Below are 26,528 nucleotides of genomic sequence, written 5' to 3' on the forward strand. Positions count from 1 at the left end.
ATCCCTCCCAACCCAAACCCCAAAGGCTGTACCTTGGAAGAGGTAATCTTCAGTGTTCATGTCTGGATTGTCAGTGATGATGTCGAATGGGGACCTCCCCGCCATCATCTCAAACATCAGCACTCCCAGTGCCCACCAGTCCACACTGAAGCCTATAATATCATTTAATAAATATTTTTCAGGCCAAGTATGACTCAAAAGAAGCTGAAATAAGTGATTGGAAGAGAAAAAACCACTTTATTTCAGGATAAAAATTAAATTGTAAACAACCACTCAAGTTTTATTACATATTAACATTAAAAAAAAGTGTAAAGTCAAAAAATTAATTGCATTGAACCAAGATACAACTGTATTTTTTGTAACTATAGGTTGTTTAGTCATGACTTACCATATTCTTCTCCTCTGAGGATCTCTGGTGCAATGTAATTTGGTGTCCCACAGAAAGTGCTTGTAGTGTCACCTGGGCCCAAACCTTCCTACATGCAGAAATAATTTCATAAATTAAAAGCTGACCTCCTTTTCTGGGTATTTCCTTTAATTAGACTTAAAACCTCAAGTTACTCAGGGACTTCAAAGAGCTTCCTTTCACAAAATAAATAGTCATAGTATTCAAAATGCCTTAGGACTCCACAGCTCCACTTCAGCAAAGCTGATTAAAAATGAGCTATATGTAGGTAACAATACTACTGAGCTACTGTGGGTTTTCAAGCAAGCCAGACACCCTGGTTCAGAAGCCAGCACGGTGGCCCCCCTTGGCCACACGGACCATTTACCCACAGGACATCAATGTGATGGATGGCGAAAATGGTGTTTATTGCAGGAGAATTTGACATTTTATAGCCTAGGGTTACTATGTTACTCCCATCTGCTTTCATCACAGCTAGGTGCTATTGGCTAATTGCAGGGGTCATTACCATATTACGGAGAGGGGATTTACTAACTTTCCGTAACATCCCGAAGTCTTCCGAGCCGCCATGCCCTACTGCTACAAGCTACAACATGCAGGTAACAATATTTTGTTCACTAATTACAGATACATTTAAAAAATCAGTTGAACAATTTGGAAGTACCTTTCAAATAAATGTTGGGGAAACAAAACTTCTATTACAATTCAGTTCCAAATGTGGTTCTATTCAACAGTTAAGTTTTTTCAGAATAAACTTCTAATTTCACAACTAAATTCTGGGCTCAGTAACACTAGTGTTTATATAAAGATGAATTTTCTTAGTGCTCTCTAAGTGTCACAGAAAAAAGGTCAGGAAAATCCTACCTTGCACATGCCATAATCTGTTAATTTGATATGACCCTCTGCATCTAAGAGAACATTGTCCAGTTTTAAATCTCTGTAGATGATGCCTCTTTCATGTAGGAAGTTTAGAGCAATACAAATTTCAGCAGCATAAAACCTGAAATTAAGAAGGAGAAAGTTCTTATTACCATTAAAATGGTAACAAAAGCTGGTGCAATTTAAACATCTGTTTTTAAAACATAATTTTACAGCTTACAACTTTTATGTATGAATAGCATTAAAAACCCCAAGCTACATTTATTGATAAAAACACTGACCTCTTGTAAGACCATTCCTTAAATAAAAATTAGATTTTTTTTTTCATTCTACTAAAGAAAATACTTATTCTTTATTGTACAGATATTTTTTTTTTCTGAAGATTACATATAGCAAGATGGAAGATCTTTATTTTCCTCTAATTCAGAGTGACAGTGATCCTTTGTGTGGTGCAGGGACATGCAAACTGGAGTTCTAATCTTCTCCCACCAGCACAGTATTATTTCAACATCAGAGCAAATTAGATAGAATATTACATGTTCTATCAACAGACCAAAGAGGCATCACCTAAATATGAAGCAATGAAGAGAAGTAAATTGGAATAACTTCTACTACTGATGAACTGCTTGCTCTCTAAAAATAATCGTATTCTTCAAAAAGATAAAATTTACATTTCTTCCCAGGCAGGACATTCTAAACTTAAGAATCCAAGTCCATTAAAGCACCAAAACTGAAGAAAACACATGCCCTGTGTCAGGAAATACCTTGCATGTTCCTCAGGAAGTTTCCTCTGCCGTTGCATATGGAACATGAGGTCTCCCCCATTCACATACTCTATGACAAGGAACAATCTGAAATTATAGAACACAAATCATGCATTCCAAGGAAACTCTCCAGAAAAGCTGTTTTTATTCTTCCCATCTGAGCCATTTTCACTTCCACTCTTGATTGAGACTTCTAGATTTCCTGTAGTTACAGAAACTACTCTTGAGGGAAAGAAGGGAGTACTTACTTGACGTATATTACGTAGGAACATTCTCTTTAAATGCCACTGCCTTTATCTGTATAAACTAATTAATTTTAAGTTATAATTTATAAATTCAACAAGTTTGACACTGTACACAACACAGGCACCAGGTGGAAGCTCTGGGCTCATTTGTTCCTCTGGAGAATGAATGTTTCAAACAGGCTGCTCTAATCTAGGGAAAAGTCAGTAGGGGACAGAAATCCAGGTGGAATTAGGCAGACAAAAATTTTTATGACAGTCTGCAGGAAAGCTTTCATCCTTGCGAAAATATGATCCAGGCAATGCTGCCAATGTCAGAGAGAGCTCAGGATAGGAACATGCTGAGGGAGAGCTTCTGGGGAAGGTTGGGCTGGCCCAGGGAGCAGCATTTCCTTGTACACCTCATTTTTCATGTGCTGAAAACTCCTTTCCACACATCCACACACTCGAAAACATTCAGTTTGGAGAACACATGCTCCAGTCTCTCAAGATCACTCTAGCTGGAGATTTTCTTTGTTCCTTGAAAAGGATTCTTCGTTTGAAAAAGTTATAAAGTGTTAAAACTTAAACTAGGAAAATCTGTTGGATAAAATCCAGCTGGCAGGACTCTGAGTGGCCTCCCCACAAGAAGAATAATGCTAAACTGAACTTAAATAAGCAACAAACAAAAATACATAACAATGCCATGAGTATTTTATTAAAGCACTCCTGATGTTTTCTGCTGCCAGCTTTCCTATCCTATTTAGAAGTCCCCAATGTTTTATCCCCATTCAGAAGTTGCATTTTCAAGCTCCTTATCAAGTCATATTCAAGTATGTCAGTAGTGGCAGGCCTTGCTGGGTTTAGGATTTACTGAAACACCCCCAGTTTTGCAGGCTGGAGGTTTCAGGTTGATGCCATCCTTGGAAGACACTTATCTGGCAATTCTGGGTAAGTCCAAGGTACATATTTTATTACAATAATGAAACAAGCATCATCAGTATCTGAAACAATGAACAGCTACATACAGCATCAATTAGCCCCACATTTAGGTACACATTTGTGTTAAAAACTTATTTAAAACTATATTCAAGAGGAAGAGCATCTTTTGTGACCTTCCTGTTAGTACCCTTGTCACAACCTGTTCTATTACAACTCATTTTCCTTGGGCCACAATGCAATCTGATGTTGATGAATTTATTCACTCTGAATCAGTTCTGTGCTTTTCCTGCCTGATGTAAATGAGGTCATAATTATGATTTTATAAAATTATATCTATAATTAAGTTGTGAACTCATGACATTATGGCTATATCCATGGCAAATGGCTGAAGTTACCAACAAAAAACTAGAGTTTCACTGCAAGAAGCAGCTGGGCTGGAAAAGCAGGACTCATAAAGATACATCAGGAATACAGAAAGCTTTGATTATGTTCAGCATGGGGTTTCTTTCCTATTTCTGCTCCTCAGCTCTGTCAGTATAGCTGCCAAAAACCAATGCACAAGATCCTGCTGCTGACTCGGCCTTTTCCTGGGTTTCAGTAGTTACAAGAAACCTCGTTCTCAATCCCTCACCCTGCCTGACAACTTGAATTTTTTATATTGGGTGTACAATTCTATTTTGTGTTTGGTGAGAAAGTGTTTGGGAATGTTGGTTTAACTTAAGAGCCTTACCAAACAGTTTGTCAGTTGTCTAAAGGTTTATTTATTCTTTCTGACAAGTCTGTTTTGGTCAAATCCTGACGCGGTGACCTTTAGGAATCATTCTTTATTTCTTTCTTCCTGCTTTCAAACACTCCTTGGTCCATGCACCTTCAGAACACTGATACAGCTCCTTTACCTCTTTCACCCTTTTTCCCTGCTGGAAGATTTCCTCTGGCTCTAACCATTAGGGAGGTGAAAATTTGGGGACTGAAGAAATGTACAGTGCATAGCTTTGTATTTTAAAACTTGACAATACACATTGCAACAAACAGATGATTGCTCTTAAGGATAAATGACTGGAAATTCCATGAAAACTTTTTAAAACTTTGCACTCTGCACTGCAAGTAAGTTGGATAGAAAGACAATTTTCTGATTATGACACAATAGCATGAGGCAATATAAAAGTGTAACAGCAAACAAGTGCTTGTGAAAACAAAAAATATCCCAAACCACCAGCAAACCACACCTCAATTCCCCAGTAACATACTCTGGCATGGACATGAAAGTTCTTGTTTTCTTCATATTCCAATTGCAAAATAAGCAGCAAATAATCCAGGTCATATTGTGCACATAGGGACAAAATAATTAGTTTTTCTAAGTAGTTAAGAGTTAAATAAGCACTTTCTCAAAATCACACACTGCTTTGATATGTGCTAAAGGCTTTTAAGCTTCATAGGTAACAATACCACTATGCAAGTAGCGGTTTATAGTATCATTAAAAGGTTATTACTGGGCAGCCCAACTCTCAGGCTCTTTAGGAACAGTGAACTGCTGAGAACTGATATGGCGTCCTCAGCAGAAGGTGCTGTAAACTGTGTTCCCCATTTCACAGGGCTGTGCTCAGGATCCTCCTCTACCTCATTCCCCCTCCCCCTTCAGGTCTGACCCAGAACACAAGACTTTTCTCCACACTCCTGCCTGAGCTACCCCTCTAGAAATGACTTTGTTGCAGCAGTGAATCCCTGACAATGCTAATGCTTCCTTCCAAAAATTCCTTGCTCTATGATGACAGTGGTTACATTTGCTTTAGGAGAAGCAGTTCAGCACAATGATCAAGATTCTCAGGAAGAAAGAAAGAAAAAAAAAAAAAAAAAGGAAAAGGAAGTTCAGATCATTCTTACCGACTTGTTGTTTGAAAGCATGAATGTAAACCAACTAGGAATGGGTTACTGGATGCCTGTTCAAACACATGTTTCTCTGTCTGTACCCAATCAATATCCTGAAACAGAGTAATTGAACAATCAGATCTCCTGCTGGATAACCACTGTGGGTATTCCCAAAAAAACACCTGTGAACATCACAGTGCAGCCTTACACACGCTGTCATTGTTATATTGTTCTTCAGAAAAACAGACCCCTCAAAATCTGGAGTAAATTATAAAACATTGTAATTCAATTATATATTCAGAAGTTATTTAACCACTTAAGGAAGCCCTGCACAAAATATAAGTCATTGTTAACAACATACATCTGCAATATTTGACAAACTGCTCACACTGCTGCATGGAAATAATTTGAGTTCTTAGATAAATGATCCCAATGAGCTGTTGAAGCAGCTCATGCCAGTAACAGAAGCAACATGAATCTCCAGCTTTTAAAAGGTTCAAGGGAACTGAACTTCATCTCCTCATCTGAAATTCAAATTTAATTCATTAAAACTACCAAAACCTGCTTAATTGGTCCAGCCAAAATTATTTCAAAGCATCACAGATACCTTTAAGCCTTCAACAGGGAGAAGTCTTGAACACGCAGTGGAAAACCACATCATAAAAACCTACCACAGTTTGCGTGATACTTGCGCAGTGCTGCAAAATTCAGAGCTGTGATAAAGCATTTAAGCTTTACTTCATATAACCATGCACAATTTAAACATCACAGACAGCTGGGTTTAGCAGCAGATATTCACCCTTCATGCAATGCACTGATCATGTGCCACCCTGCAAACACTCAGGACCCTGCCAATATACCAGAACTGTACTTGTTCTAAAAATTCTCCATTTACCACAGATACTCCCATCATCCCAACCAATCTGGAGACAATAAATACAGAGACTGAGAAATCAGACCTTCCTGTCAGGGACAGATGCCGACACTGAAGTCTCAGAGGAAACCAAGAACTGTCATCATCAAATTAAATAAACCTGTTAGGCTTTGTGTGTGGACCCTCATGAAGATCACCTTGGAAGGGTAAACCTGAGTCCAGACCAAAATGCAGAGCCAAAAATCCAATTTTGAATAAACCACTTCTTGGTTTAACTAAATGAGCTTCTCTTTAAGAATCTTTAAATTTATTAGTGCACTTGTGTACCTGGCATTAGGATTTTACCAGTGCTCAATTTTACAAAACTAAGCTTAGCAAAACTGAACAGAAGCCCAGGTATTTGCCTTCCCTCTATCTCTCTTCTCTCTACTATCAGCCATGCCCTGGAAAGCACCAGCTAATTTCAACATGCTAATACTTGCTATGTAATTGATTTTCCTTCTTTGTGGAACACTTCTAAGGTGAAATTTCCATTAATTGCAATATCTCATGCACTCACAGAATTCAGTCAATTTCCTATCAATTCCCAGAATTTCATTATACAGCCTATTTTAGGGAAAAGAAAAACCAATTAGCTCTATCTTCTACGTAGTTACAAGAGCCACATTCTAGAAAGCCTTTCCACATCTGCCTCTGGCTCTCAAACAGCTGCACAACTCATTAAACAGGAGTTGGCTTTGGCTCCCACCTTCTTGGAAAAACACATGTTAAAAAATGAAACAGTAAATAAACCACACAACAATGGCTTACAAAAAGAAACATCAAATAAATGAGAAAGCCAAAGGATTTTAGGAGAGCTAAGCCCAGCCTGGAATGTCTGGAATTATCACAAAGATGACAGCCAGAGCAACTGATTGAAACTACCAACACAAAGAGCACTTAAAAAAGTGTTTTGATGTTTTTTTCCCAAACATCCTACTTTCAAAAAAGTGTAGTATAGGAAAAAGATGAAAAAAACCAAACAAAAAAACTTTCTGTTTTTAATTTTCAATTTTCCCCCAAAATTTGTGCTTTGAGATCTTGTATTAAAAAAAAAAATCTGAAGGATTTTGAAAATAATCGAGAAATGAAGCAGATTTCTGTGGCAGACAAACACAGGGATCTCAAATGGCAGTAGCATAACTTTTGAACTCACAGAAGAAATATTTCAGAATACTGAGTCACTTGTGCATAGGCTCTGCCAACATGAGTGTAAGAACAGTTTCAGCTCCGCTTCTGACACGTAGACAATGCTTTTGCCTTGAAAAACATATTTACTTTCTTTCAAGATTAAGTTCACAAATTCACCCCATTTATCTCATCACTTACAGATTAGCACATCCATATTGAAAGGTTTAATACATGATTTCTACCAAGACCATTAGTAATTGTTAATTCTTATTAAAATTAGGGACATTTATCTCAGATTTCATCCTGGTGCTTCATGCAGAGTTGATGACAAATGAGTTCAAATGATAGAAAAACTTCTCTGCCAGAGAAGTTGTCTGAAACATGAGCTCCTTGCTTAGTTGAGTGGTTTCTGTTAAAGCATAGTAAGTTTTTATAATATGTAACAGAATGCAATTAACACAGACTTTTACCTCATCATCATGGACCAGTTCTTTTTTCACTACTTTCATAGCATAAACCTGATCATTCTTTTTTAACCGAACTAGAAGAACTTTGGCATAACTTCCACGGCCGATAACTCGAATTAAATCAAAGTCCTGGAGTCCAAGCCCCTGAGAAATCTTAATTCCATCCATTCCATCAATGACTGGTTTGAGATCCTGTGTAAAAAGAAACAGATGCTAGAAACTGGGGACAATTCCATAGCAAGTAACTATTAAAGCAGAATGATCTTTAAGCACTGGGCAGAATTTGCTGACTTCGCTTGGCACTGGCACCCAGGGCTGGATGCTGATTGGAACATATTTGTTTACAAATCTTTGGTTGCCATTGGGTTTGCCCTTACTAAAAGTTACTGTTTTTTTCCAAGAAAGTAGTTCATCCAACTAATAATTTTCATATTCTCTGCTGGAAAGAAGAAGGCAGTGCCTTGAAAAATGAGGTCTATCCAAATTCCTGAACCTCAAGCCATGGACATTGTATCCTTTGTATAAAGTGAGCAACATTATCAATATTCTGACAGATACAGCACAAATTAATAAAGGCTATTAAAAATAAGATGAGTAAGGAAACTCATTTGCTGATGAATATACCTGCCTTGGTTTCAGTTTAGGCAACAACTGTGTGTATTCAGCTCACTATAATTTTAATAAAAATTAAGATTCCTAACAAGTTCCTGGGAACACACAGAAGCAGATCTCAATTTCCCAACTCTAAGAAATTGCAGGAAATATTCCACTATGAAGAATGTAATTTTTAAATTCATTAATTTAAAAAGAGAAATTTTATCATCTTGGCTGTTTGCTGGAACTAGATGTGAAAACATGGGACTGAAGATGGAGCAGCTGCACTAGACAAATACAGCAAGTACTTGAACTTTCAGGTTTTACCAATATACCCAAGGCTTTGACACACTTCTGTGGCCTATTTTTATTTGACCTCACACTACTGTACTTGTAGACAGATCAGCATTCTGCAGAACTGTGGAAAGTGTTTATATAAAGAATCTTGATCTAGGATTGACTGCTATTAGAAGAGATTGCTCTAAGCTTAAAGATTCTAGACAAAGCTCCCATAACACCAACTCCTTTCTATAGGATACCTTAAATTATTTCAGTACAGCTCAAAGGCAAGGTGGGACAATCAGAGCAGCATAATTCAGGACAGCTGAGCAAAACCAGCACATACCAAATTTCAACATAAATCTGAGAACTGACCACAGCTAAAGTGAGAGATTAAAATTCTCTGATGTGCTTTTAATTTCTACCCTTCCATTTCTGAATTTTGGATAATCATATGTATATACATGGCTGAAAATAAGAAAGTCACCCAGGAGCAGGAACTACTCAAGTATGAAAGGAATGGTAGTGACAAGCATTGTAGTGGAGGCAAGAGAAAAAGGTGCAGTATTGCTCAGAGGGGAACATCAGAGCAACTGCCAGTGTTCTGCAGAGTACATCCTATTTATTTTAAATATGCCAGAAGCTTTCTTAAAAGAAATGTCTTAAAACCCTTTAGAATTGAAGCATATTCAGTTTTTTCAGACTTCTCTAGAGGAGTAACATTGTTGATGTGCAGAGATTGAGTCAGATCTTACACAAAAGACCTGAAAAAAGAGTTTAAGTATATGTTATTCTACTTGTGCTTCCACAGAATCTGCCTAAAAATGCTTAGGTATTATTTATATGAACCCTCTCAGAGAGCTGGGTAGTTAATGGATTACCAGACTGAACCAAGTTCCACAGCAATAGTCTGAGGGTGACAAGAGTTGAACATCCATCAGGGACAGCAGTCAAGGCAATGGCAAAGCCACCATTTGTTGTAAGGACTGTGAAATCCTCTGCTAAATCACTGTTATTCCAACAAGTAGAAGTGAGGAAACAAAAATGTTAAAAGGTATCTTGGATCATGAGTGGAATGACAACAGCTGAACAGATAAGAAATCTGAAAAAAATCCAATAAAAAAGCTTAAAAAAATTATCAACTTTCAGAAAAAAAAACCAAACAAACTTTTGCAAAGGGCAGCAGAAAGCCCAGAACAAATAATCAGCTATAATAATTAGGTTGGACTTGATGATCTCAAAGGTGTTTTCCAACATAGTTCATTCTGTGATTTGGAGTACCTAAATACAAATTAGAAAAATATTTTAAGAACATACCTCAGAGTCATCTTTAATGGTGTCATGTTTCCGGTTTGAAGGAATGTAGGGAACTGGAAAAGAAATCAAAGTGGTGTGGTTATAAAGGCCTTCACTGAAATAGTTTTAAAAATCAATAAACAGAAAGATATTTAGTAGTTTTTGGCCAGTTTGCTTTAAATATTACTGGAAAGTTGACCATGTTTTTCCACTTTTGTAAACAGGAAGAGTTAAGAATGAGGGCAAGAGGGATTCTAAAGAAACAAAGCACTCACTTCCATCTGTGTCTTCAGAAGGGACATCAGCCTCATCGTTTTTGTCATCTAAGCGAGGTTCCTGGGAAGGCATGACAGAATCCTGCCAAACACACAGGTCACACCAACAAACCACAATGGGCGTGCAGCCCCCTGTGAGTGCCCTCCCTTATACTACAGCTCCATGAGATCTTCACATTTTCCATAATGAAAACTGGATTTTGGAGACTATGTATCCAAATATTAACATTTCGTAATGCATGATAAAACCAGCCTACCAAAACCTAAATGCTAGATTAGCTATTCTCTGCAGCTACAACAGATGCTTGGCTGTCTTCTAAAAGTAAGAGTGGTGTGTTTCACAGCAAAGTTCAAACTTTTATTCTACTTAAAGACCTCTGAGTGTTTTGCATGGAACTACAACCAAGTAAATGCTTCAGCATGATGTTACACACTCCATTTAGAGCACTGGCATATTCCTTTCCTGCTTAATAAAAACATGAATTGTTGCTTATTATGCATAAATTAGTGAAGATCACAATAACAGATATTTTGTATTGCATTTAGACCCTGGGCTCATCCCCAAGCCTCCAAGACAAGGAGGACTACTCCAGGAAGAACAGCAGCATGCAGAAATTAATTGGCAAAGAATTAGTAATGTCAAGGCAAGTCACATACAATACCAGCAAAGAAAAATACTGGTTTAAGTTCCAAGTCACAAGAAACATGATACAACCACCAGTGAAATACTGGGGATGAACACAGGAAAGGGATAAAATTCAGATACATAGATGTTTAAATGTTTTGATGTTTAAAGCCTAGGAAAGACACCAGTATTGGCACTGGAATGATGGTCATGGAGAGGAGGAGAACAGTACTGGAGAAACTGAGATGGCAAGAACAGGAAAGCAATAAGCCTTTCTGAAAAGAGCAGTGCAGAAATTGTATCAGTGCCTTAGGTCTTAAAACATTCCCACAGGCTAAAAGGAATAGCTTCTGAGGTTGCCAGGGTCTAATGGAGAAGTCAAATTCAAGCTTGAACATACTGAAGTCACATCACAAACTTTCTTTCTCATTTTTTCTCTGCTCACAATCCAAAGGCTTGTCCTCTGCAGAAACGGAATATACTCCCAAGTGTTACAAATCCACAGCTATGCTCACATTTCATTACTCAGGACACATTTACCAACAGCAGCACAGGCCAGAGTGGCACCCCTCAGCCCTGCTAGAATACATACGCACCATATGCCTTTTGCAGGTCAGTGGGACAAGGATATGACAACGTTTATGGACCAACAGCTTGCAGTTGATACACTTGTAGCCTTGCCTGGCGAGCCCCCATATCCTTTCACTGCACTGGCCACAATATGCTCTCTGCAAGCCACAATGCACATTGTCAGTTCCAGGATCAATCCCTGCTGGAAGTGAGCAGTTCTCTAGCAGCAAGAGCCCATCCCAGTCAACTAACAGATGTTCCATAATAATTTTAGAATACCCAGACTTACAGTAATAGCTGAAGGTTATATTTCACACCCAAAATTCAGCTAAATGCAGTTCTTTTTAAATTAATGTTAGGAAAACAAATACCTCAAGCATGTGGAACACATTAGTGTGACATCAGCAAATAATTTTTAGAGAATAAATCTATTTAGAATCTCAGGTTTTGACAGAGATCACCCAAACAGAACTGCCAGAATTTGGTACTACACAATTATGTATAAAAACCACCGAAACAGACTGTGTTGGAGAGCACTGGCACAAAAAGTTAAGCACACAATGTGTAAAAAGTGTTCTACATCTACACCTATACATTTTAACAGTGGTAGAAACTTTGCATAATTAAAATCCATTAATCATGTCTGATAATAAGCCTCTCTGTTGCACTGAGCATCAAAAATCCATGGTGTTTTAACATATGCAACAAAAGAGCAAAATGAAGATAATGAAGAAGCCAGACATCCTGCTGCCAACTTGAACAGGAGAGGTTTTTAAATCACTGTTCCAGTGTATGTTGCTACGGTCACTTCATCCACTCTACTCAAACTGGCAAACAACAACCTGAGATCCTTACATACAAAAAAGTCACCCAGGTCCAGTGATCCCACCTCACACTACCAGTATAAAACTCACTCATTATTCCCCGGCTGCCAATGCTCTTCAATAATTCCTGTAGCAGGCTGAGGTATTGCCCATCACCCTGCAGCTGCTCCCAGCTCAGACAGAGGTCCCAAAGCCACAATGCCAGTCTGTTCCTCCCAGGCACTGCCCATTACACTGCGGTCATTCAGATGCTCACACCAGTGACCCACACACACTCCTGCCCAAAACTCTTCAGCCCCTGAAAATCCCTACTAGTAGTGCTAGAATAGTTAAAAAAAAATAAATAATAATTAATAATAAATAAATAATAATAATTCCTCTTGCTGTATCTTGGTAGTTGTACAAAACAAGACTTAATTCCATCTCCCTCATCTGTGCAACCAGTCCTCCTCAATCAGAGAAACCCAAACTGCACTGCCCAGAAGAAAGAAAAACAACCCAAAAACTGCCAGATGAGAGGAAGCCTGGGACATCTGTTGCCACCTCTTCCAAAATTCCTGGCCCACCAGACTTCCTTCAGTATCCTTTTATAGGTTTTGCAGCAGTAGTATTAAGACTAAATAAAATCTGTCAGGCCCTGGAAGTAGAGGCAGATCCCAAATTCCATCAGAAATTCAGGTAACCCTTTCATACCTCTCCAAAACACATGCAGTCAAAGCCATATCAGAGAGTTGACCTTTATGTTATGTTCAAGAATATTAAAGTTTAAATTTTTGCATGTGTTCATTCATCTGAATGACCTGAAAAAGTTGCAAAAGGCTACTCTGAAACAAGAATGAATTCTTAAGGCAATACTCCAGTTTTAAAAATTCCACCAACACTAACATTTGGTATTAAATTCAGTAATAAAGACATGACCGTAATTTCTCATTAATTTATCAATCTTAATGTCATAGTTTACAGTTTATGTCAACCTGCTTACTAACTTCAGTTGGATGTGATTTGTGTCCTGGCTCTTTATGATGTCATTTGTATGCAGGCATAAAAGCAGTCTTGTTTAGGATTGTGACATCCTAATGAGGTATCAAAATCTCTCTGTGTATATTCACTATTTACCTTGTTGCAATTAAAGCATCATTATCTATAACATTATGGATTATTAAATGACTGTATGCATTCACAAGTGTTTCAAAGGAAATATATTGTTATCATGTAGCAAATAAACATAAAAAGTATACTTTAATACTATGAATTAAAAAATTGAATTCCTGTAGCACATAATACAAATTCATGTGATAATTCATATATATGATATTTTTAATATATTTAGTGATAAAATGCTGAGTTTTAAGGGGCTTTTCCTTCTTTCAGTGCATTTTTGGGATGGGATATTTTAGAAAAAAACTCTTATTTCAATGTTTAGAAAAAATGTCCCTGCTGAACGAAAGAATTAACTCTTTTGAGTGCACTCAGTTTTGTGAGGAAATCCCCCAAGTACATTTGTATATATGCTGCAATACTTAGGCATAATGGGATAAGTGAAGGAGATGTCTCAGCCTTAAAGCCACATTCACTTATGTGGATTAAATCAGGCTCTCAAAACACAGACATATTTTAGCTCAATAAAAAAATCTTTTTAAAATTCTTAGATTGTGTAGTATCTCAGACTCTAAACAGTTAAAGCTCTCATCAGCAGCTGGAACTTTTACAGATGGCAAAGTGTTCTGAAGGTAAAAGATTTTACTAACAAGCAACCAAAATCACAGAACAAGTAAAGACAGGAGAAGCTGCTCCAAGGATGTATAGCTTAAATAGTCACAAACACAGTATTTTAGAGACTTTAAAAATAAATAATTTCCACCAATCCTGTAGTAACTCAAATTCAAACACTGCCAAGTTTTTCCTGCTCATTATGACTCAAATAACATCACAGAGACTGAAATGTCACATCAACAAGCATCCTGCTTTTCCTTTCTTTCCAACACTCCAACACAGAAAAAAGCACAGACTGAGGCAAACAATGAGCACAGAACATGAGCAAACCCCAACGTTTCATGCAACAGTACTCACTCTGTTAAAACGTTTGGCTTGAAACAAATGCCCATTCACTCGGTACAGCTTCCTCCATCTTCGAGCTCCACGGCGGTAGATGGATTCTAAGGAAGAAACCAGAAAGGTGTAAAGCAGCAGCATGGCAGCCCAGCAGCACCACACACAGCAGCATAAGCAAGTTGTGACTCAGAACAATCTTGCTTTCCTAAATATCAACGCACAGCCACAATCCCTGGGGATCTGGATGTTTTAAGGCGGCCGTGAGTGATGGCTGGGGCAGGATATGCTTTCACCGCTGCCTCTCCCTTCCCTCCAGCCCTGTCTCTTTTCCCTCACATGATCATAATCCCGTTACAGTTCTGTGCCTGCTCGGGCTCAGGTGAGAAGGACAGAGCTGTTAAAGGAACAGCTCCTCAGGGAAATGGCGCTGCTGCTCTCACCCTGGCACCTTCCACGGACAGGCACAAAGGATGCCTGGTACTGATAGTGTGAGACATGTTTGGTACTGATAACACCTCACACATGCAACATGAAACATGTTATAAGTCTGCATTATTTGACTTCAAATGTTACCTTGGCAGTAAACATTACCCAGAATATTTCTTTTGTTCAGGCAGGTCAACTGCAGGTCCACAATTATTTTTAATATATTCTAAACATAACATGAAATCTTTTAATCTGTTTAAGCCAAACACAGCATCTACTCCAAGTTACTTTTGTTGTTGCTATTTACACGTGGATGAACAGTTTCTGTGTGAATGGCTAATTAGAGAGTTTTGTATTTAATATTAAGTGTTGTGCCACTGGGGTCCCTTTTAGAGCTGCTCTCAGCTGTAAGGGTGACACAGCAAGCCCTGCACACCACCAGGGTCAGCAGCTTCCCACAGCCATTACAGGTGGGTATTGTGGGGTACAGGGAGTATAAAGTCTGACATACTTGATTTATAATTGATACTTTGTCAGAATGAAGCAGGCTGTACATATATAATCCTCAGGAATTAATGCAAAAGCATCTTACATTTTCATCTTTAATGTTGCTTTCAAGTTTCAAACATTAACGCTTCATCATAGACTAAGTCTTTTTTTTTTAATAAAAAAGCACAGAGATATTTTCTGTGTCAAATAATAATGCAAGTAGTAAAAAAGTTTCTTTGTCAAAAAATTATTTTAACATTATATTGAGCAAGCCAAAATTCACAGGCTACTGACACTCAATGTGTGAACACTGGCTGCAATACTGGGTCTGATTTTAGATCCTCTATTTTTGTCCTTCCAAAGGAAGTACTGAAGTTTGTGTGATTCCACATATCTACAGTGCCAAATGCCCAAACATTCATACCTACTCTATTTGCATGTGCAAATGTTTACTGTGCAAGCATTTGAAACAGATACTGCACTATTAAACTAATTGTTAACAATTTGGAAAAACCAACCAGCTTCTCAAAGCAGCTAGAAGACTGCACACCAAAAGTGGCAAACATACAGCTACTGGAACAGAGATGCAGACTAAATATGGCCATTTGACCCAAACAACTCTTCAAAACTGCCACATACCAACTTTAAAGCAAACTTTTCTCAAGTGCAAAGAAAATTAAAATGAGAACCTAGCAAAATGACTGCAAAGTTTTTAACTAAGATATGTTCAAACACAAACACCAATGGAAAATCCTCCCACCATTTCCAGGGTGACTTTTCACCAAAATCTCCACAAGGATTTTTTTTGTCCAAAATAGTTAATTAATTCATTAGACAAAGCACCATATGGAGGCAATGTAATACATCTGTGATCTGAACATTAGCTTATCACTGACATTAGGAATATTAAGTGAATGATAAGCTAACGAGCAGCTTGCACTGATGAAATCTGTAAATAGAGGAGCAACTCACCTCCCTAATTAATGATAAATATTAAATCAAAGGCAGGGGTTTATATCATGCACTTGTGAGGCAACAGTCTAACAAAACTTGAACTTAATATAGACTAGCTTCAAAAAGTAGGAATCCCTACAATTTAGCCCTAGGACTGTCGTGGTTCAGTGCAGGGGCTAAGGTAAATCAATCCGTATTCCCTGGTTTCGAAAGGGGCCAAGGTAAAAAAATGAAAAAACAGTGATCCCTGCAAGACATACCTTTATAGCACATGTTCTATTATTACTACACCATAAGATTAAATTTATCTGACAGAGTAAAACACTCTTGTTCACTGAGGATCCAAAACTGGGACAAGTGCCTGATGCACCACACAGTTGTGTTGTCAGGGACCTCAACCCCTGGAAAACTGAGCAGGCAGGAACCTTATGAAAGGGGACATCCTTCCCAGAAAAACTCCCAAGGATAATGCCAGGCTATAAAAAGCAGTTTGAGTTTTCAAGATCATCTTTACTTTGAAGCATTATCAGCTACAAATCCCAACTAGAGCTCTACCAGATCAAAGAAACCACCTTGAACAATAATCAGATTAATAAAATGGCAGTAACTGCACACTTTGAAATTAAGAAACAATTTCTTGTCAGTGTTGTGTGAACAAAGCACTCATCTGACTTTGCATCTCATCCCTTTCACATGGCAAAATGAACCCAAACAACATTTTCAGAGACATGTTTCTAGAACACTTCAGAATAAAACAAGGAATGGATTCCGTCATTCCTGGTAACCAAGGACTAAACCAAGTTTATACAGGGTTGATCTCAGCTACCTAGAAAGAGGAATGCCACCACAAAAGTTTGACTATTTAATTACTGAGCTTAATGAGAAGGGCTATTTTTTCATTTATTTCACAGGACACATCAGTTAACTCTTTAAGGAGCTCAAGCTGGCTGATTGCAGGCTGAAGGAGATGATAAACCCCTAATAAGACAAAGTCATCTTTTCTTGATGATTAACATTAAACACAAGACATTACCTAACAAAAAAAAATCCTTCAAACCCTAATCTTGTATCTGAAAAGGTTTAGAGAAAAAAAAAAAATCAAATATATTTTAAGCTCTTAGCAGGGATAACAATTTTTAATTGGGGAACACAAATACATACCTTAAATACAATATCTACTTCCAAGATTGGAAAATTGAAAGAAAAAAACACAGGCATTTTCAAAGTAATAGTACAAGGGAAATAAAACCACTCAGAATAAAATTAATCAGCTGCCTCTACCTAAAGAGCAGTGAGGAACAACTGGCTATTGGTGCTCTGCAATTCTTCCCTCTGTTGTCAAACTGTGCAACTACATCACTAACAGTGATACACAGGAAACCCCACAAATAGATTTGAAATGACATTTCCTAGGACTGGGTTTGGGCTTCTTTCCTCATCTTTTAAAAGATATTATAGAAAAATGTTCTAAGGAAAAGCATGAACACACAAATAAAATTTTACTGTGGATATAAATGGACAAGCAATGTCTACTGTTTAGTGTTAATTAAAATGAACTTATACTTGAGGAGAAGATACTCCTCAATTCCATAATGAGGTCTGCAGAACTTCACAGAAAGGATGAGAACTTTGCCTTGAAAAATGTAACTTGGAAAAGCAGGGATAAATAGAAGGAGGCACAGTTGCTTTCCAAATGACAACACAGTTGGTGTACACCAATGAAGGGCAGTAAGATGGCCACAAAAACTATTCCCTCTTTATTCAGATTTCCAAATGCAATTCCAAAGTTGGCTTTTATGTGATCCAGCTCTAATAAAATCTGCTCCTCTCCTGAGCACAGAGGTAATTTGCTATAGCTGCAAATCACTTCTCAGAGATTAATACAACTTATTTACAGGCCAATTATCCAGCCTGCCAGCTGGACACTACCAGAATGCCCAGTTTTTGTTTTGTTCTTTTGATGTTGTGCTGACCACACAAGTGAGCATTCTTTCAAAACCAACTCATGAATTACAAGGGGGAAATTGATATTGGCATTTCAGATAGACTGGACTTGATCAAGAAATTACATCTAAAGGTAGAACATATTTTTTTGGGCACTAAATTACAAAGTACACTTTGATAGTACATTGCTTGACATCTGTTTTTTAATTTCCTACAAATAGTTACATTTAAACAATTTACATGCTTCAGAAAGCAAATTTAAGACATATATTGGATGTTAACTGGCTCTTCTTTTTATAATGAATAAGTTGCTATTTACAATTGAAGCTGGAAAATGAAGAGAGTATCCCTAACAATATGGAGGTATTAAGTGCTTTGACCTCTTGCAGATATTGCAAAATATTAAATGGCCAGAAAATAGCTTTTTAAAATTAAATTTAAGGCTGATTAGTAATTGGGAAACCATCTCCCCATCCTTTTTTTCTCCAACAGACACTAAAATCAACGACAAAGTTAGATCAACCTCTGTGAAGAAAAAGCACAGTTAAGACAGCAACAATGATCAAGGAAGTGTAGGATCAGTGGAGAACCTATAAGGAAACAAATGTCCCACAGACCAGCAGCATTTACCCAGCACAGCTGGAAGAACATTCTTCCCCAGTGCCTTAGAAGGGGCAGTTGAGTCCCACCTGCACTGCACACACCCCCAGTGATCCCTCATGCCTGAGCTCTTGGATGATCACCTTCAAATCCTGCTGCTAAAATGGCTCCATGGCACTGCAAGGTTACAAAGTCACACCTCCAAAGACAATGCCACAAATACAAGAGCACTACTGCTCATTTGGAGTGAGTCTCTGACTCACAAGCCTGTGATTTTATGTGCAATTTATCAGATGTACTTGAAAATAACAAAGTATTCCAAGTGCTACTCAGGAAATCATCACTGACTAGTCCAGTCAGTGGCTACTGCCCCAGCAGTGACCACGTCCTGGTTCTGAGCATCTCTGGGCACATCAGTGACCACAACCTGCTGATGTCCTTCCCTCCTCAGCATCTTGTGGTGGCAGTTCTGCTCTTTGCAAGGCTGTCCCAAACACAGGATAAAATGCTGCTTTATTTGCTACTCCAATTTGAAAGAATGTTATGAAAAGGGCTAGAAGACAACTGGTGATGGATCCACACTTCTGAAGGTGATTAACATTTTTGTTTAGGAAAGGAAAAAAGGTTCATATTTTCCCTTCTCTAACTGGGCCCTCTAAGCAATTTTCAGTTCATACTCTTTCATGATGTGCAGTTGACTCCCCTGGTTACAAAGTCAGTGGTCACATGAATCCCAAAACCAAACTTGCATTGCATGGTAAATAGTATGTCCAAAGGTTTCTTCTGATGATTGCATCATTAATTCTCCTAAAATAAAAATCTTCATCACTTTCATTAAAATATTTACTACAATGAAAAGTGAATTGAATGTTCTATTAGTATCATTTAGGAGCTGCATTAAAATGTTTGATCAAGCTGAAAGAGTACTGAGCCAGTACTTATTTAAATTATTGAATTTAGTTAAGTTAGGACTGAAGTACAACAAAATGAAGTTCTGAACATTTAAGCAATCTGTAGCGTCTGTATCCACTTTCAGGCCACTGTTTTGTTCTTAAAAAAACCTCTGTGTCTTAGTACATCCATGAAGCAAAACTTTGTTATAAATAAAAGCCAGATAATAGAAAGTTTCTGTCTTTTATACATCCTGGAATCACTGAAGAAAGCAACCAAAAAAGTGAGGAGCAACCTAATGAAGTTTGGTGCAGGAATTTGGGTCTGCTGTATCTCAGCAGCAGCCTGGATTATTTAAGACTTGCTGGGAGTCTTACCCTAGACCTGACAGCACACATTTTAAAGAAAATTTTCATCCTTTGAGCACATGTAATTCAAATCTATGGGTAACTGAAAGGGGGAAGAAGTCCAGTTCTTGTGCCTGAGATAGCAATCAGAATGAATTGAATCCACATCATTCACGTGTCATCAGTTAAAACTTGGTCAGATCTAGTTTTCACCTAGTCTTATTTTTTTATCTTAAAAAGCAAATTATGACATGTCTATTGTAAAGATCAAAGGAAAAACAAAAAGTTAACTAGTGACAAATCCCTGAGAAAACATTTTATAAGATTTTGTTCTAAATGTCCCATTTCCCCACTTCTTGTCCTTTGGAAAACAGTTAACTAATTTATCTTATTCTGTCCCAAATGTGATTTTAAAATTAATTTTAGCATATTTGACCAATTGACTTCTTCTAAGTTGAAGTCCTACTCTTGTCTCCTTGTATTGAAACATTCCACTGGTAGTGGCCTGTCCCGTACACTTATTTCCCCCTCATTTCAGAGTTACCTGGACAATTTTACTTGTATTGCAAAGCAGTACTGCATATGAAGCTGATCACAGAACTACCAAAAGCTTACCGAAGAACATGTGCTTGGAATGAAACTGAAATTAAAGTTAGGTAACTTTTCATCAGAGTTGGCAAAGTAAAGAGCAGGGAGTCTTGTGCCGGTCACAGAGCACCTGCACTGCTTTACTGAAGAACACTAGATGAGAACCTAAATTATTGGAAGAAGCATACAATAGCATTATTTGTAGTAGTAATTAATTGTAAAAATAAAGGTCATACTAAAATCCTGGAGTACTGCCTTCAAATAGTTTCTGGTTTCCTTTTTAACATGTCACCAGCTAACAATTCAAGGACAAGCCCTAACAGATGCAGAAGAAATAGCAATGAAACTCGAGTTACAAATGAGGCACTTTCTGGTCAATATTGAGAAGATCAGTTTTTCCTTTTTCCACTCCCCAAGGCAGCTCCTTTCCCACGTGGTTTTAGGATGAACTGTACAGTCTGCTCACTCTTCTCTCCCTGACAGTGATCAGGGCTCTCCTGGGAGCCACCCTGTCAGCAAGCCTCAAGTTTGCTGCTTTTTGCTTTATTTGCCACCCAGACTTGCACTACTGCAAGCTCTCAGAGGATACAATTGCTACCAGAGCCTCCCAAGGTTTGCTCCTGGTGCTCTCCACTCCAAATGAGCAGCACTGAAATCTCACACATAATCTGGTTTCTCACAGCAACTCCAAAATACAGGAGATCAATGTTGAAGGGCCCATACATTTGCCCTGCAGGCCTCTGCTGTGAATTCAGTGGCTCAGTTCAACGTAAAAAATCTTAACTTGAATAGAACAACTAATTTCTGAAAGTATTACACAGAACCCAAGTATAATAATATATAATTAACCTTGGTTGTATAAATGAGGAGGTTACATACTAAACAGCTCTTCCAAGCTACTGAAACACACAGACCTAACTCAGGTTTAGCACGCCCACAAAAGTTCACTAATTCCAGCAAAACCAAAAAGCTTCATCACCTCCTTGCCCATTTAGTTACCCAAGTGTCTGAATATCAAGAGTGGATTTACCAGCTTATGAGAAGGTATGAGACATAACACAGGAAGAGGAACTAGACATTACATCAAAGAGAAGCTTTCTGAAACCAGGTGACATCCTTTCTGCATTTAATATACTACATGCTGAGTAACATCTAGGAGAGGGGCAATGGAATAAAGAACAGAGATCTTTTGTGACACCTTAAAAACCAGCCCACGCATTCCTTAGGCCATTGTCATTTTAGTCTATAGTTTATAAACTATAAACTATATAGTATATATATATAATATTTATATAGAATATTTATTTATATTTAATATACAATATTAATATAATTAATATAATTAATAGAATATATTAGTATAATATATAATATTTATTTATATTTATTTATATATAATATATAATATTTATATATTTATATATAAACTATATAAACTGGAACACAAACATCTGCTAAGATACCCAGTACCTTTAATTAAGGGCAAATCTCAAATCCCACAATCAGACTTTTGCTTTATAATTTTATGCCTGAATTAAAAAAAGGGTGGTCCAGCCCTTTATTATTCATTGGATGTTTCACAGTTAAGAAAAGTGCTGACATTATTTAGAATTAAAAAATCATGAAATGATTATGACATTATAAACCAGACCTTTAACTACAATTCTGTTCTCAGTAACTTATGCTGTCTCAAAATCTGTCTCTTTTTCAAATATGTCATATATGACACAAACATGGTACAGTTAAGACAGAGGAAGAGATTTCAGGTACTCTTGAGAAACTATGACACAGCTATTTTCCTAAGCAAAAATATCTTACGTTAAAGAAGTACAGTCCCTCCCTCCCCCTAGTTCAATTACTAAAATCCAGGAGAGGGTTACTAGCTGTTTCAAAATTGCCTAATTATCCAGTGGAATCCAATCTATGTCTTCAGAACAGTCTCTACGGTGGCAATAGTTCTTTTCTTCATTGGGGGATTAAATTGGTTCACGTGCTCTGAATAACCTAATCACTGCTGCCAATACAGTAACAAATGAAGGGAGAAACCTGCCTTATGAGCTAGAAAAATATTTACAGGCCACACTACTCCAGCAAGAACCATTTTAAAGCTATTTCACTGTATCAGGCAGGACATGAGGCAAAATCAAATATCCATACCTAAAACAAAAAGCCCACAACAATAATTAGGTTACTAAGATACCTTTACTTAAGCCTATGAAGAAATTTTCAAGAAAGATGGCTTGGGGGAAAAAAAAGTCCAAACACCTAACACTAAAATACTGAGCAGATAAACAAAGAGCATAGGAGACATGCACAACAGTGTAATCATTACAGAAAAAAAAAAAAAGGCAGAAAAATCAGCCAGAAATATTAGAAAATAAAAAACTATCACACTAATCTCGCAAGTACTAAAACACTAAAAACATATTAATTCTCTTCTGTTAATTAATTTAAAGGTTTACTATTCTGCATTCTTCTATTTAATGAAGCCAACAGCAAAACAACCCTAATAGCTATCCAAACCCAAGATGAATTTGAATATTAAATACACAGATCTATCTGTTAAGCAGAAGTGAACTAGCACAGTTAGTTCTGACAGTATTAGAAACTAAGTAACCCTTCATTCAAAACAAGTATTTCACAATTAAAAAACAGCCATCTATGACAATCCACTAAGCAGAATTCAACAAAAAGGCCTCAGAAAATTATGCTCCTAAATGGTCAGCCTTTACATCAGCAAACCTACAATAAACAGGCCCTGAGAACATACCGTCAGGGTTTTTGGGATACATTTCTGTCATTAATCTCCAATATTAGCAGCAGCAGCATCACTCACTCTTCTGTTCCTTTCCTCCTAAAATACATTCCCCAGGAGTCCTTTCAATGCAATTTTATCAGCATTTCCAGGAGGTCTCTCAGCCACATCCCTACACACAGTGGCGGCAGGAATCCCTGCATTTGTAACAATCCATGGCTGCAAGGGAGGGTGGCAGGCACAGCGACTGTACCATAACCAAAATGCTGAGTTCTCTCCTGCAGCACACGTACACACAGCCCGCATCAGTGCCCGCCGCTAACAACAGCAACCACAACGATGACACAAAATCTACAGAAAAAGCATGCATTACTCACTGGGTTTTATTCTTTAGCCTCTTCAGCATGTAATTTACAATGTAGTAGGTATGAAATGAAACATTTTCCCTTTATTCCACGGATACCACTGTGTGAATACCATTAGACACCATGGACAATAGGCAGGATCAGCTCAAACATTAAGAGCAAATATTTAATGGAAGACTGGTTACCCCGTCTCTCCCTTTCACATCTCTGCCTCATGTATCCAGGCACGGGTGGTACTGGCTCCCTTGAGAGGCTGTAGCTAGCAGCTGAGGCACAACTAAAACATGGCATGGATGTCAAGGAGCTGATGTCACCAAAACAAGTATTTCTCTGATAAACCCAGCAATTCTGTTAGGGAAGCCCTATAAATCGATGGGAATTGTTCAGCTGGATGTGCTGTGTTACACAATGCATTGCAGCACTAAGAGTGATAAATCAGATCAAGATCTGTCAGGGTAAATAAGCTGAGACTCCAATAACTAAGCTATAAAGCTGCCAATCAGCTGCTGGGACATGCACTGTCAGGAGTGCTGGCACCTCGGGGCACAGGAGAGAACTCACCAAAAGCCTCTAAAACAACCTTGTTTATTTAATTCTGAAAGAACAGCTCATCTATTGAAAAAGTAAAAGTGAAATGCAAGACTGGTCTAAAAGTCTGCCATCTTTTTCAGGAGACACTGATCAAGCACCCAAGGCTACAGCCGATGCTGGAAATGCCTGGGAGGTCACATTCAGTGTCTGGGAAGGGATGGGAGATGTTTCAGCTTCACTGTCACCTCACAGCAGCACTGCCAGCACAGTTAGCTCAGGGAAAGGGGTTGCTTGTAACCACAGCTGTGCACTTACACTGGGAGCCAGGGCTGGCTCCAACAAAAAGCACAGAAATTCAGGAGCAAAGGAATACAGAGGAATGCAGATGCTGGAGACTGCAAATTCTGTCTCACAGACAGCACCACATCAATATATGAACAGAGGTTCCTCAAGCACAGGAATAACTTTCATTAAGTCATACAAATGGAATTGAAATATTAATTATGTGGTTTATTTCATTAATGGATTACAGGCTTTTATTTCAAGTTTTGCTGACTGGTACAATCTCAAAACCGTATCAGTTTAACAAAGGTGAGGATAGGTAGCAACTCTATTATTAAATTTCAGCATAAATGCAAACCCTCCAGTCTGTATTCCTGCACTCTTCTTCCAAAGGATTATTGTTCTGAAGGAGCTGGAAAGAAAAAACCCTACAATCCTAGAGAAATACAGATTTGCAGTTCAGAAGATCACAAACTATTGGAAAGAGCCACTCTATGACCTAAGATGGACACATCTGAGCAACAGATTGGAAATGTAATTATTTCACAATTGAATAGTTTTATTTAAAAACTCCATTTCAAATTATCTGTAGTTCTGTAACAAACTAGCAATCCACACTTAGAACTGCTAATTTAAGTAGAAGTTTATTTTGGATAGACCAACTACTTCACTGTTTCTGGAAAAAAACCAAGGCAAACTCCTAAACTCCTTTATAGTGTAAACATGATGTTCAAGATAACATATACATATATGATATAATATCCCCACTTTTAAAGGATTTCCTATGAACGTAACTACAGCAATAAAGACACAAAATAAGAATTGCAGATATGATGAATATTTTCTGAGGCAAAGACAGTGTTTCAGTCCTGACAAAATAAACAGTCCCTTAAATAAACTGTATCACCAATACAGTAACATTTCTATACAGTCCAAGTACAATGAAGATGCTTGTTGTGGGCCTTTGGCTAGCAAGCAACAATACTGAATGTATTAGTCTGTGCTAAATAGGTCTGTTGCAAAAAATAGTTATACCTAGGCCACAAGGCCCAATTTCTATACAAGCCCCACAGAGGCAAAGAAGTAATGTGCATCAAATTAACTCATGAAACCGTGAGAAACCTGATCAGAGATCCCTTATCAAGTACATCCAACTAAACAGGCTTTTTAAATAATCTGAGTGTGATTCAATGTGACCTGTAAAACTATACAAGGAGAAATACCCTACAGACACAATAATCAGGTCAGCTGAGCCACACTCAGCTGTGCTTTCTGCAGTTCATCTCGTGGCTTGAGAGAACTAAAACTTCTGACAAATTAATACAAAAAACTTTCCTACTAGAATATCTACACCTTTAATGGGTTCATTAAATTAGGTCTCTCAGGGATAATTTCTTTAACTCTTCTAATCACAGTAGAAGAGTCTTTATCTGTTGTCTTTGTTCAGCAAATTAGAGAAATTAACATTGTACATTTACTTTCTTTGTTCCTTTCCAGAAGACAATTTCTATAACCTAGTCAACATGAAAACTTACCTGGCTTTTACAGTCAACCTTTCATCTACTGTAGCTTAAATGTAGAAACTAATTTTTGAACTCTAACTTTTTGGTATTTATTTCACCTCTCTCCATCTTCATAGAAGTTCTCAAGAGTGCAATTATTAGCATTATTTCTCTGTTTAAAAATAGTATTCACAGCTATTACCACTGCACTACTCATCTTTAGCCAGTCTGTCAATGTAAATCCTGATCAACCAAGTACTTTTCTCCTAGTACTTGCTCTTATCAGAAATTAATGTTATCTCCTCTTATATTTCTCAAAGAGAAGAGCAAAAGTTCTTCAAATTCTTCAGTCAGCTTTTCTTTATACTCCTGTGAGCAGCCAAGCATCATCTGGTACCTTTGGCACCCAATTATTCCCATTCTCTTCCTTAACATTTACCAAGATATGAACTAAAGTCCTGATGCCATCCCTCTGTAATGAGAACTGACTATACAGCTATTTAATCCTTTTATCCCTGTGCAGTTCAGGCTATTGAAATACAGGTAAACCATATCAATTATGTGTCCTTCCTCTGGAATTTTATCTACCTCACACAGGATTATTTTTATAGAGATTAATAACAATTCTATTAAAATGGCTCTATCTCCCTCTTCTGTACATCAATTCTTTCACCTGAAAGTTAAAAAAAATCAAAAGAACCACAAAAAAGCAAAGGCCTATGTTCAAATAGGCATCAAAAATCCTGTTGT

At 37.6% G+C, this 26,528-nt stretch overlaps 1 protein-coding gene across 3 annotated transcripts in view; it reads right to left on the reverse strand.

The window, feature by feature from the left end:
• Nucleotides 1-26,528, reverse strand: part of PRKCZ (protein kinase C zeta) — a 41,419-nt gene that overhangs the window by 7,057 nt on the left and 7,834 nt on the right. The window contains exons 1-11 of one of the 3 annotated variants that reach the window (XM_023940446.2): nt 23,114-23,213; nt 14,123-14,208; nt 11,255-11,386; nt 10,034-10,115; nt 9,780-9,832; nt 7,593-7,781; nt 5,094-5,191; nt 2,050-2,136; nt 1,271-1,406; nt 389-476; nt 33-152 (exon numbers count right to left, since the gene is read on the reverse strand). In XM_023940446.2, the coding sequence (XP_023796214.1) occupies nt 33-152; nt 389-476; nt 1,271-1,406; nt 2,050-2,136; nt 5,094-5,191; nt 7,593-7,781; nt 9,780-9,832; nt 10,034-10,115; nt 11,255-11,386; nt 14,123-14,208; nt 23,114-23,144 (1,102 nt within the window). In that variant the 5' untranslated portion in view covers nt 23,145-23,213. Of the gene's footprint in view, nt 1-32; nt 153-388; nt 477-1,270; nt 1,407-2,049; nt 2,137-5,093; nt 5,192-7,592; nt 7,782-9,779; nt 9,833-10,033; nt 10,116-11,254; nt 11,387-14,122; nt 14,209-23,113; nt 23,214-26,528 lie in introns of those variants that run through there. The other 2 variants (XM_086860561.1, XM_086860562.1) reach the window with 2 other exon arrangements.

The sequence above is a fragment of the Cyanistes caeruleus genome, chromosome 22 (assembly GCF_971803275.1).
Source record: "Cyanistes caeruleus chromosome 22, bCyaCae1.hap1.1, whole genome shotgun sequence".
In the NCBI taxonomy this organism is placed as follows: Eukaryota; Metazoa; Chordata; class Aves; order Passeriformes; family Paridae; genus Cyanistes; species Cyanistes caeruleus.